At 47.2% G+C, this 13702-nt stretch overlaps 1 protein-coding gene across 14 annotated transcripts in view; it reads right to left on the bottom strand.

Annotated features, from left to right (window-relative positions):
• Positions 1–12916: 12916 nt before the first annotated feature.
• The window catches only part of msi2b (musashi RNA-binding protein 2b), a 603647-nt gene continuing 602861 nt past the window's right edge, over positions 12917–13702 (bottom strand). For all 14 annotated transcript variants that reach the window (XM_072469818.1, XM_072469819.1, XM_072469820.1 and 11 more), the window contains one exon: positions 12917–13340. Coding sequence is in view for 1 of the 14 variants with exons in the window: in XM_072469819.1 (XP_072325920.1) it covers positions 13299–13340 (42 nt within the window). In the remaining 13 variants the exon portion in view is untranslated. The remainder of the gene's footprint in view (positions 13341–13702) is intronic.

Raw genomic sequence — 13702 nt, 5'->3', positions numbered from 1 at the left:
TTGAATCAGGGTGGGGACCGAGAGTGAGACCTGTTGAATCAGGGTGGGGACCGAGAGTGAGACCTGTTGAATCAGGGTGGGGACCGAGAGTGAGACCTGTTGAATCAGGGTGGGGACCGAGAGTGAGGTCTGTTGAATCAGGGTGGGGACCGAGAGTGAGGTCTGTTGAATCAGAGTGGGGACCGAGAGTGAGACCTGTTGAATCAGAGTGGGGACCGAGAGTGAGACCTGTTGAATCAGGGTGGGGACCGAGAGTGAGACCTGTTGAATCAGGGTGGGGACCGAGAGTGAGGTCTGTTGAATCAGGGTGGGGACCGAGAGTGAGGTCTGTTGAATCAGGGTGGGGACCGAGAGTGAGACCTGTTGAATCAGGGTGGGGACCGAGAGTGAGACCTGTTGAATCAGGGTGGGGACCGAGAGTGAGACCTGTTGAATCAGGTGCAGACCTGCTACAACGTAAGCAAAGAGATTTTTTTCCAATTCGACAAAGTAACCATGCTGCAATGTCTCAATACGTGCTTTCAAACAAAGGTTCTCTTTTGCTACGTTTTTGCTGCAATGGGTAACACAAGGTTACCTCGTGGGAGCCCGGGCGCCTGAGGTGGAACAGGCAGGGGATTAGCAAATCAAAACACGATTAACGAGACAAAGCAGGAGAGAATGGAAATACACACAGCAAGTCACTGGGTCCGAGGGCACCTCGAGCAGACTTTTCAACTCAAACTTTAGCCTATTTTTCTCTTTTCAGCGGGAGATTATTTTGCCACAATGAAACTCTCCTTTTCGTAACGTGGAGGTTCATAGACTTATGCTGATGATTCAGTCTTCACAATGCACTCTGTTCAGATGCTGGCTTGCAGCATTGTATAACAGTACGTTTGAGTCGATTGTTTAACAATGTGGTGAGAGCATTGTACACGGACTGCATCAAGCTAAGTGACCTTTCAAGAAGAAAGAAGCTGCATTCATATAGCACCTTTCACAACCTTGGCCCATGTCGGAGCTAATGAGGTACTTTAAGGTGTAGTCACTGTTGTAAAGCAGAGAGCGCAGCAGCCAATTTCCACGCAGAAAGATCCCATAAACATCACCGGGATAACGACCAGATCTGCTGCTTGGAGTGGTGTCTGCTGAGGGACTGGGCACCGGGGTTAACTCCCTCACTCTTCTTGAAAATATTGCCCGTGGAATCTTTAAACTTCTGCCAAAGAGGGCCATGGATGCACAATTCGCCCCAAAAGATGTCAGAAAGCGCTGCTTTGGAGTGTCACCTAGATCACGTGCTCAGTTCTCTGTGAGTGGGACTTGAACCCCATAATCTTGTGCTTCAAGAGACGAGAATGCTGCCAAGCGAGTCACGACTGACCACTCGAGGTCCTGCATTCAGGACCAAAGACTTGGACTTGGCAATACCCTGTGTGGAATGGGCTTGAGTCGACTGCGACCTGTTCCCAGTGAGCCTGGCCTTAGCCTTCAAACTGGCCGTAAGGACGGTTAATGAGGGCAATGCAACTGCCCCCCAGCAGCAGGTTGGGATGCTACCAGGCTCTGAATCTGGCAGTGGGGTGCTCGACTTGGGAGAGTGTTCGCCACCCAAGATGAGGCGATTTCAGCCGGAGCGCCGCCCACCTTGGATGAGCACTGCTGCAATCCACACAGGAAGACGTCGCTTCAAGCGCTTTTCAGGGAAATTCCCCAACTGGATGAATGAACGGCGATTCACCCAGGACAAAGACATCGCTTGGAAAGACAGGCAGGTCTTCCTCGCTTGCTCAGGCTTCAGCAGAGTGGCAAGGCACACTGACCAGGGTAAGTGGTGTCAAGACAGCTTAACGTGACCTACACACATGGACGGCTAATTTACTTTGTTTTCGGGGCAGATGGTGTCAGTTTACACGGAGGGAGACTGGATAAGACTTTAAAGGTAATGGCCAAATACAATTGCGCTCAGCAAACAGCTAGGAATTAAAGTAATCAAAAGACATCAGCACAAAGAAATTGCCTGTGCTGAACCGCGCAGATGGAGCCCAGAGGGCAAAGTGAAGTGCCTGCTTCAGATTGGAAAATACGTTTTCCTTTTCGCATTTGTGTGAAAGAAAGGGTTGCATTTATACAGCACCTCGCGTGGCCTCAGGACGCCCCAAAGCACTGTACAGCCAATAAGGTACTTCTGAGGACTGTCGTAATGTCAGAAATATTGAAATGGAGGCAACCAACAAGGGAATAAAGCACGTCAAAAGCTTCTTTGCACAACCCTATTGAAAGTAATGTCCAGGAGACAGTGACTGGTCTCCAAATCCCTTGTTGTAATTTTGTACCTCTTGTTGGGACATCACAACAAATGAAGTGCCGCATTTGAAAGAGGCTCAAGACATCATGGAAGGCGTCCACGTGTAGCGGTGGATGCCGTGTGTTGTCCCTGTCCTGGGACACCCAGGCGGGGATGGAGCTGCCTTGGCCAGGGGGGGGGCAGTCAGGCCGAACAACTGCCCGCTGCCTTGGCCAGGTTCAGGAGGATGGGTAACTTTAGAAGCCAACGGCAGATTGGGATCGCGGTGTAGTTTTGGTGGCGGAGGGAGTGCCAGCCATCTCTCAGAGTAAAACGTGCCTTAAAGGAGCTACGATTAAACGTGGTCCGAGACGGGAAGCCAGGGGCTGTCCACAATGCCGAGTCCACCAACAGCAGGCTCTTCCAAAGACAGTTGTTTCCTTGAAAGTTAGAAGAATTCTTTTGGGAAGGGGTTGTGCTAAAGTACTGGCGCAGGAAGCGGGGTGGTTGTAGTGGTGGTCTTCGAAAATCTCTCCTTCAGACCCGATACTTAGAGCCTGAAGGACACAGCTGAGAGCACAGTCTACAGTGCTGCCTTCGGCTAGTGTGCACGACATTCCCTGCCACTGTACCCGAAGTAGCAGAGCTGGGGGCTGGCGTCACAACTCCGGACCAGAAACCTGTGCCAGCGATGTGAGAAAACTGGCCGCTTTAGGCCAAAGTTGCCTTTCTCTGGACCTCGAGGTCAAGGAACTGCAGCGATATTGGGAAAAGAAGGGGAAACGGGCAGTCTAACTCTCGGCAATGCCACTCATCATGAGCATTTAAACAACAGGAGAAGAGCAAGAGATGAGAACACAGGGAACAGCAGAATTCCACCGTTAAATAGGGCAAGACCTCGGAGTGCAGGGTCAAGAGTGGAAGGTCTTATATATAGGCAGAGAGGGACTAAAGTGCAGAGGAAGGCTTTGGTAGAACTGTCTAGGGCTTGATTATAAATTTTAAATAATCTTTATTGTCACAAGTAGGCTTACATTAACACTGCAATGAAGTTACTGTGAAAGGCCCCTAGTCGCCACACTCCGGCGCCTGTTCGGGTACACAGAGGGAGAATTCAGAATGTCCAATTCACCTGACAGCACATCTTTCGGGACTTGTGGGAGGAAACCGGAGCACCCGGAGGAATCAGGAAGCTATGATGGGGAAGGGAGAAATGGCGGGCAAAATAAAGCCCATTTTGGACTCATGTTTGTTTGTTTCATTCTTCTTGTACGTGTCCAGCATTCTTTCTGTTTACTGGGTCAGTTGGAATTTTGCACTGGACTTGAGACACGTATTTGCTGACCGGCTGGATCGCATAGTTCTCCTGTTCAGGGTTTCTCAATGCCGTCGGCAATTCAATCTCCAAAGTAAATAACAAGTGGGGGAGAAGCTAAAGAGACAGTGAAGTGTTTAAAACAAACAGCAAAACTGTGGAGCAATAATTAACTGGACTGCCATTGCACTCCAATCAGCCCTCTGCAAACAACTTACATTTGTCCATTTCAGGTCAATTTCACAAATTGATGGACCATTTAAAAAAAAAAGCTCTCAAGAACTATCTGCAGGCTGATTATCAAACGGAGGGGGGGGGGGGGGGGGGTGGGGAATAAAATGTCCAGGACCAAATAATGGGAGAGTGCCCAATCCCGTATGTCTGCAATAGGGAACAGGTGCACAGGGCAAAGGAAACGGTTGGGTTAAATTTGCTGCTAATCTCTCCATCCCCACACGAGGAGCCGCCCGCACATCAAAGGTTTTCCTGTGCCATAAGGATCGGCGAAAAACCTGGTCGGGGCCGATTACTCCTGATCCCAAACGCAGAGCGGAATCTCCTGCTTGCGGAGGCTCACAATAAGGTATAGGAGCAGAGTTAAGCCATTCGGCCCGTCGAGGCTGCTCCGCCATTCTGTCATGGCTGATATGTTCCTCATCTGCGACCCACAATGTTACAGGCCAAGAGCTGGATAGCGAAATCAGCCAGAGCCTCTCCTCCCGAGAACACATGACCTAGGGGCAGGAGCCGGCAATTTAGCCGCCCGAGCCTAACACCCTCAATGTGATCATGGCTGATCCCATCCTGCCCTCAACTCCACTGTCCTGCCCGTTCTCCGTAACCCTTCAACCCATTGCCAATTAAAAGTCTGTCCGATAAGTGGTGATCTTAAGAGTTGGGAAAGGCACTCAACCAGGCCAGAGCCTCCTCCTTGGCACTGTCGATCACAGGAGCTGCCAACCTCTGACGAGTTGGAAGCTGTCCGTGGGCAGGGCTTCCGCTTCAGGAGACTTGATTCTGGAGGAAGGCTCGCTGGGTACCCCTTCCCCCTGGGTAACCCCCCCCCCCAAATCTGCCTGGTTGGCTTAAGATGCAAGAGGCCTTCCAAGGAGGTGGCAACACCCATGCCTTATTTACGTTTTGGGGTCACCCCTCTCCCATTTAGCCAAGTCCCTTTATGGCTGGACCAATGAGTGTTACAGGGGGTGACGGCAAACTGTGAGGTCATCGCTGCCTGGCAACACACCCAAACCGCATCTCAAAAATAATACCCTCCCTGACCTCTGACCCAGTGCAGTGAGGTTGGTAACACTGAATACAAAATTGGACGAGAAAGCAGGGAGGCGTTCCGAACATCTTCTATCCCCTCAATCAACTCTTCCGTAAGTAAGTCAGTCGAGGGCTGGGATGGACTCGAGGCAGAGTCCGACTGTCCTGCACTACGCAATAGGAAGGCCAAGCTGCATTCTGGGCTGTCCTGTGTTTGGCTGGAAGGATCATATCATCGTGTTAGGGATGGCATGCCCTACCCCTCACCAAAGGGCTTGGCAAAGGATTTATTCTGGGAATAGGTTGTTTCAGAGCAGTGGATGATCTTGGTCCTGAAGTAACAGCTCTGAGAATAGGTCACAATGTATCGTGCTCGAACTGAGACAGATACAGAGAGATAGAGAGAGATACAGAGATAGAGAGAGATACAGAGAGATAGAGAGATACAGAGAGATAGAGATAGAGAGAGATACAGAGAGGTAGAGAGATACACAGAGAGATAGAGATACAGAGAGATAGAGAGAGATACAGACAGGTAGAGAGAGATACAGACAGGTAGAGAGAGATACAGAGAGATAGAGAGAGATACAGACAGGTAGAGAGAGATACAGAGAGATATAGAGATAGAGATACAGAGAGATAGAGAGAGATACAGAGATAGAGAGAGATACAGAGAGATACAGAGATACAGAGAGATAGAGATAGAGAGAGATACAGAGAGGTAGAGAGATATACAGAGAGAGAGAGAGAGATACAGAGATAGAGAGAGATACAGAGAGATAGAGAGAGATACAGAGAGATAGAGAGAGATACAGAGATAGAGAGAGATACAGAGAAATACAGAGAGATAGAGAGAGATACAGAGTGTAAAGAGAGATACAGAGAGACAGAGATAGATACAGAGAGACAGAGAGAGATACAGAGAGATACAGAGAGGTAGAGAGAGACACAGAGAGGTAGAGAGAGATACAGAGAGATAGAGAGAGATACAGCTAAGACAGATAGAGATACAGAGAGATAGAGATAGAGACAGATACAGAGAGGTAGAGAGAGATACAGAGAGATACAGAGAGGTAGAGAGATACAGAGAGAGATACAGAGAGACAGAGAGAGATACAGAGAGACACAGGCGTGGTCGCTGTCCACTGAACCCGCTGTTGTGGTCGCTGTCCACTGTACTCACTGCTGTGGTCACTGTCCACTGTACCCACTGGCGTGGTCACTGTCCACTGTACCCACTGGCGTGGTCACTGTCCAATGTACCCACTGGCATGGTCACTCTCCACTGTACCCACAGGCGTGGTCGCTGTCCACTGTACCCACTGTTGTGGTCACTCTCCACTGTACCCACTGGCATGGTCACTCTCCACTGTACCCGCAGGCGTGGTCACTCTCCACTGTACCCACTGGTGTGGTCACTGTCCACTGTACTCACTGGCGTGGTCACTCTCCACTGTACCCACAGGCGTGGTTGCTGTCCACTGTACCCACAGGCATGGTCACTGTCCACTGTACCCACTGGTGTGGTCACTGTCCACTGTACCCACTGGCATGGTCACTGTCCACTGTACCCACAGGCATGGTCACTGTCCACTGTAACACTGGTGTGGTCGCTGTCCACTGTACCCAGAGGTGTGGTCATTGTCCACTGTACCCACTGGCATGGTCACTGTCCACTGTACCCACAGGCATGGTCACTGTCCACTGTAACACTGGTGTGGTCGCTGTCCACTGTACCCACAGGTGTGGTCATTGTCCACTGTACCCACTGGTGTGGTCACTGTCCACTGTACCCACTGGTGTGGTCTCTGTCCACTGTACCCACTGGCATGGTCACTGTCCACTGTACCCACTGGCATGGTCACTCTCCACTGTACCCACTGGTGTGGTCGCTGTTCACTGTATTCACTGGCATGGTCGCTGTTCACTGTACCCACTGGTGTGGTCGCTGTCCACTGTACCCACTGGCATGGTCACTGTCCACTGTACCCACTGGCATGGTCGCTGTTCACTGTACCCACTGGTGTGGTCGCTGTTCACTGTACCCACTGGTATGGTCGCTGTCCACTGTACTCACTGGCATGGGCGCTGTTCACTGTACCCACTGGTGTGGTCACTCTCCACTGTACCCACTGGTATGGTCGCTGTCCACTGTACTCACTGGCATGGTCGCTGTTCACTGTACCCACTGGTGTGGTCACTCTCCACTGTACTCACTGGCATGGTCGCTGTCCACCTGTACCCACTGGCGTGGTCACTCTCCACTGTACCCACTGGCATGGTCGCTGTTCACTGTACCCACTGGCATGGTCACTGTCCACCTGTACCCACTGGCATGGTCACGCTCCACTGTACCCACTGGCATGGTCGCTGTTCACTGTACTCACTGGTGTGGTCACTGTCCACTGTACTCACTGGCATGGTTGCTGTTCACTGTACTCACTGGCATGGTCGCTGTTCACTGTACTCACTGGTGTGGTCACTCTCCACTGTACCCACTGGCATGGTCGCTGTTCACTGTACCCACTGGCATGGTCGCTGTTCACTGTACTCACTGGCGTGGTCACTCTCCACTGTACCCACTGGCATGGTCGCTGTTCACTGTACCCACTGGTGTGGTCAATGCCCATCTCTACTCACTGGCATGGTCGCTGTCCACTGTACCCACTGGCATGGTCGCTGTTCACTGTACTCACTGGCATGGTCAATGCCCATCTCTACTCACTGGTGTGTGGTCAGTGTCCATTCCTATTTGCTGTAACATGTCGCCTTGAGACACTTTAACCTGGCAGCAGACAATCTTCACTTTGAAGATTGAAAATATTCAATTGCAAACATGGATTGGATAAGGAAAACTAAACTAGTCAACTACATGATCTTCTGATCGTGAGCGTGCCGGGTGCCCTGGGTTTTGTGTTCTCTAATTAGGACGGCAAGGTGTCACAGTGGTTAGCACTGCTGCCTCACAGAGCCAGTGGTGTGGGTTTGATTCTGACCTTGGGTGACTGTGCGGAGTCTGCACGTTCTCCCCGTGTGTGCGTGGGTTTCCTCCGGGTGCTCTGGTTTCCTCCCACAGTCCAAAGATGTGCAGGTTAGGTGAATTGGCCAGGTTAAATTGCCATTTAGTGTCCAAAGGTTAGATGGGGTTACAGGGATAGTCCAGGGGACTGGGCCTGGGTAGGGTGCTCTTTCAGAGGGTCAGTGCAAAGACGATGGGCCAAATGGCCTCCTTCTACACTGTAGGGATTCTAAGATTATCTCGGGCATTCACGAGAGCAGTGATGTTTTTACAATGGGAAACGAGCTCCTGACGACGGCAGTGTAGTGTGGCATCCCATTGCCAGTCTGCAATAACCATGTCAGAGGTATCCTTATCGGTCTCAATCTGCTAAAGGAGTTGGAGAACATTTGTTTGAGACCAGCTTGCGCACAGAGAGCTCAGTACCAGAAGAATGGGAAAATCTGCCCAACAACCGAGTTCCCGACTGCCAGAGGGCAGAATTACTAAAGGGATAAACGATAAGCTGTATTTCCAATTCCCCTTGCATCCCATCCACAGTGAGTGCGCCCCAACACCAGTCTACCTGGCAAGACAAATTCAGTCATTTCCATCCCCAAACTGGCTGACAGCCGACTCAGTTCATGAACCCCCCCCCCCCCCCCCCCTCCCGCCCGGCTCCCCCGGGAGAGAAAAGGAAAAGGTTCACTCTGTCAATTTGCATTAGTATTGAGCACTGCTGGTTTTAGCCAGAGGCTGCAATTGGTACATTAAAAAGCGAATCCTGGTCTAAAAGGTTAATTCCAAAGACATTAAACAATTGAGCCAACGGCCAAACCCGTCAATAGGTTTCAGCACAATGTTGAAAGTGCGGATACTATTCGTTGGTACCATGTGTAAGTCATTAACCAAGGTATCCTCTGGTCCTGAATCACACGAGACCTTATGTCGTGAGGGGAACTGATTCAGTGTGGACTCGGGGCAGGGAGTAGAATCAATTCATTCTCTTCCATCTTAATCTGGAATATTGTAGGCGTTTCAAACAAGTGAGATCAGGGTGAGGTCAAGTGCGGAAATGGACAGATGGTAAATAAGACCATAAGACATAGGAGCAGAAGTAAGGCCATTCGGCCCATCGAGTCCACTCCACCATTCAATCATGGCTGATTTCAACTCCATTTACCCGCTCTCTCAAAGCTTATATTCCTACAGCAGCCTTCAATGACCTCAGGACCTCGCAACAAGCTCCAGCCAATACATGCGGGGTACAAATGCCAGGGAAAATGAATCCACATTAATTCCTTTTCTTTTGGTGCCCACATTGTGCCCACAATGGTCAATCTCATCCCTGGTGAAGCTAGCCGGGGCACCACAGGCAACCTTCCAATTTAGAAATGGCACCCTTGGTGTCGCGTGACCTTGGACCATCTCTCTCTCTCTCTCCCCCCACCACCCGCCATTTTAAACATGGTGCAGCCATTTATAACTGCCGGCTTGGCAGCACCAGTGGAGCCTGCGGGACAATGGCACTCCAACCATGCTGCCAAACCGTCAGCTCAACACGTCGCCGCGTCTGGCATGGTCCACCTTGCACCGTCACTGTGGCCCACACCTGGGTTCCCCCACGCCCTTCACCTCAGGTTCAAAGTTTCTAACGGCGGCGCCTTAGCCGCACCGAGTTCAGTCAAACAGCTTTCAGGTCAGGAAAAAAATCACCAACACTTGCCCAATGAAAGGAAACTAGTCTAAGCAAGATGTGTAACATTCATCAGCTGTAAACTGCTGTACAATGAAAAATAAAATTTGAGCAAAACAGAGCCATGCTACCTTAAAGTCCAAGCTACAAGACCAAATTAAAAAATAAAAAACTGTATGGACTCCTCTTAAAGTGACAGAATTCAGTCACAAAAAACCTCAACAAACCCAACGTTCTAGACGAGTGAGAATTAAAGTAAACCTTACTATATAGGCAGACACATTAAAACATATTTTATTTCTTCAAAAATATTTGTGCAGTGGGCCACTGGGACTGTGGTTTATGTGTATATAAACATTAAAACTTATCACACAATCACTTTTTTTCATCAATTTCATCTGAGCTTTTAAAAAAATATGGATTCTTTTCTTAATAAAATCATTTTCATAATTATAGCTTGTGTCCCTCTTAAAAATAATAAAAATCCAGTTTTGCATATCTAGCGTTAGCATTTAAGGTAGTATGGCGACCCCTTTAAGAGACAAGGGTGGGGAATCCACTTAATGCCTTTCATTTGCCAGCATTACAATGTCATGAAAGCTTTGGTTAGTTGAAACCATGTCAGATCCGCAGAATTGCCCCAACATTAGAATGGTTAGTAATTACCTTCTTTTTTTTTTAATTATTAATTATTAAATACAGGAAATCCTATCCTTACTGGTCCTAGATCTCATTTAACTACATCTAATAACTTGTATTTACTTTTTTTTTTCCTTAAAAAAACTTTTTAAACTTTTTTTTTTCTTCTTTTGAACTTACAGTACGCCTACATCTAATACTCAAGATTTATTATTAGAGAGAGAATTATTTTGTCTTAAAAATCACTACGCTAAGCATCAAAGACAGCACTCCAGGACAATAGCAACTGTACACACTAGCAAAAATACATCAATGTGTAACAATGAACCAGGGGCAGAGGGGATGTGGAAATTTATCTCCATCAGGCGAAGGGGAAGTGAGGAAAAATAAAATAAACTAGGAAATACAGTACAGAATTATCAACAACCCCCCAAAAATATATATATATATATTTATCAATACAAATGTTCCCTGATTACAATCAGATCTTAGGGAACTATTGTTTTTTTTTCCCAAGAACAACTTTCATCTTTTTTAAAATGCACGTTACTATTTTACTTTACCTCCTTGATCAAATCTTTTCTCGCTTATAAAAATCTTGAGCATCCAGCGTTTTACAAACCAGTTGTTTCGAAGACAAAAAATAAATCAGGGATTTAAAAAAAAAGAGAAATGTTACTTTTTTTCTTTTTAAAACAACCCCAATGGGATCCAACGTCGTTTTAATGTCCTAGTATTTGGCCGCCTCTAAAGTTGCCTGCTGCTGTTCATAGCCAGGCCACGTGTTAATCACTAACTCTTCTGGTACCTACCAAAAAAAAACCCCAACAACCGAGGAGTGCAGCAGTTACCCTTTCTACCCGCGTGGTAACAAAGGGTCTCTAATAGTACCAGGTTCCGCATGTCAAAGAATTACTGCTATTTCGCTCTTTCCCCCCCCAAAAAAAAACAAAGGATTTGTTGCTTTGTCTCGCTGTAAACAAACAATCTGCAACAATCCCACTTCATCGCACCACCTAATAAGTTGTCATTCTATTGGCTGCTTGAGCCCTACTTGTCTCAATTTAAGTTAAAAATAAAAGACAAATGTAACAAAAAGAAATTAGACAATCCTTCATACTTCTCTGCCCCCCACGTCAAAGGGGGTCCAGGACCATTAAAAAAAAGCCAAATAATTAACATGTGCAAATAGGAACTGTCAGTTTCTCCCTACCAATCACAGTGCAACGATTTTTAAAAAATGTTATTTTAATTATCTTTAAGTCTACAATAAATTAATCTTTAGAATGCTTCTATGCTGAACCCAAAACAGCATTGAGGTATTCGTGAAAGCTTTCTTTCTGCTCTTTAATTCAGTAAGACAGAGTAAAATGGATAAGAGGCTTGTGTGAGTATTTTGTTTTGCATCACCGTCGTCTATTTGTCTAATCAGGCAATACAGTGACTGACAGGGCATTTGTCTAACAACAGACTAAAGAGAGAAAAGTTAATGGTTGGAATATGACAATAATTCACCTGCAGTTGATTCCAAGGCGGGAGTAAGAATCCCTGGCCTGTTTTTTAAAAAAAAAAACAAAGATCGATTTAATTCACTAAAACCTGTTTGACATATCATTTGGACTACTTCTTCAGTCTACGAAGTGAAAAATATTCTTTTTTTCCCCCATTTCTGGTGCGAAATATTCAATTGACAAAAAAAATAAAATCAAAGTACAATTGAGACAACACGAGACCCAAGATACTTGTCTCCAGCTATCCAAAGGGGCTTGAAATCGACTAGAAATTAACATACTGGTAATGACGCGAGTACAGTCAATAATTCCACCAGAGTCATCTACAGAGCAAACTGAACAGTGTTACACTAGTATCATTACAGTGCAGCCCAGGCAGCCAAGCTTGGCAGGGTTTCCAACTTATATCCGAGTTAATAGGTTCCTTACTTCGCCAAGTGTGCCATCATCCCAGAACAGCACCATAAGCAACAAAAATAAAACCCTCAAAACATTTGTACCCCTTTCTTTCTCTCTCCCTTCCTTTCTCTCTCTCTCTTCCTCAATCGCTCTCTTTGAATAGAATATACGCAGCCACTTGGAATCGTTATTTACAGTATTTGAGATTTCACAACTTCAACAACATAATAATAAAACACCTTATACTATAATCACCGCTTTAAATGATGACCCAAAATTAAACACAAACCTGTGAAAACAGTACTCATAGAAAAAAGGACTTTGGGAAAAGAAATCTCAGAGTCCTGAGCTTATTGCCAAAAGTGGAGCTGAACAAGATACAGTCGCAGAACGAAAGAAAAAATAGATTTATTTCTGATTGTTAGTCAGGCTACTTTCCCGCTCCTTCTAGACAATAACATTGAAAGCAGTACAGACTTCCCCCCTCCCCCCCCCCCCCCCCCCCCCCCCCCCACCCCCTCCCCTGTCTCACTGGCTCTGGGCAGTAACCTCCCCACAGGGAGACAGCACTTGTGCTAGAATATTCCACCGTCTCCCCTTCGTCAGTCTTCACATTTACTTCTGGCATTTACCTGAGCCGCTGCCTCGCCTCCCAACCGCACCCCCCCCCCCCCCCCCACCCATCACCCCACCCCTAAAACCCCCCTCCTTAAAACACCGACAGTTCTTCAGAATTCACAAACTCTGGGGAGGAAGGTTCTTAAGGACTAAAACGAGGGGCTCTTTCCCAGCCAAAACGACACACACACACACACAAAGATTGAAGAGATTACATTGCAGGATTAATGGTGTCAGAAATATTATACACAGTCTAAGAACTACATATCACTACCCATAACACAAATAGCAGGGAGGAAAATAATATCGGTGATTCAAATAAATTTCAAAATAAATCAAGGAACACTAAAAAGACTATTATTATTAATAATCATTTAAAATGCCATTTTCTTTATACCCTAAGATTATAATACAGTAGACCACTGAGATGATGCAATTTAATTTTTTGTTTAAAAAAATCAATCAGTCCAGTGTGCCACCTCCAGTTTTCTTTCCTCAGTGACGATGTAGTGCTCATTTGTGTGTGTTTTTGTTAAACGTTTCCTCTTCTTCGCTTTGATGACTTCACCTGAATCTGGGACCAGTCAGAAAGTTCGGCCAGTCTTGCAAGGAGCTCCTGATAAACTCTGTGGAGGTGCGGGCGTGGGGCAAGAGAGGGGAAGGGGGTAAGAGTGAGGGGAGGCCAACAGGAAGGGGACGGAGGGAGAAGAGCAGAATAAAAGGTTAACCCGCACCCCTGAACATTGTCGAGTCGCTACAGAGACAACAGCAAAGGGGGGAATTGCAAGGGGACGCAAGCTGCAAGAGAGAAAAGAAAAAGAGGCTAAAACACGACTGATGGATACACGCGAATGCAGGTGGGGAAGATGCACAGTAGTTTGCACGACAGGAGAAATGAGGAACTGCAACGGTGGGGGGCAAGAATATCGTTCAGGTGCAAATCCAGGTGGACTTGCCTAATGTTTGATCTCTCAGCTGATTGGACCAC

Source organism: Scyliorhinus torazame, chromosome 12 (assembly GCF_047496885.1).
Source record: "Scyliorhinus torazame isolate Kashiwa2021f chromosome 12, sScyTor2.1, whole genome shotgun sequence".
NCBI classification, from domain to species: domain Eukaryota; kingdom Metazoa; phylum Chordata; class Chondrichthyes; order Carcharhiniformes; family Scyliorhinidae; genus Scyliorhinus; species Scyliorhinus torazame.
This window is presented reverse-complemented; position numbering and strand designations above follow the sequence as displayed.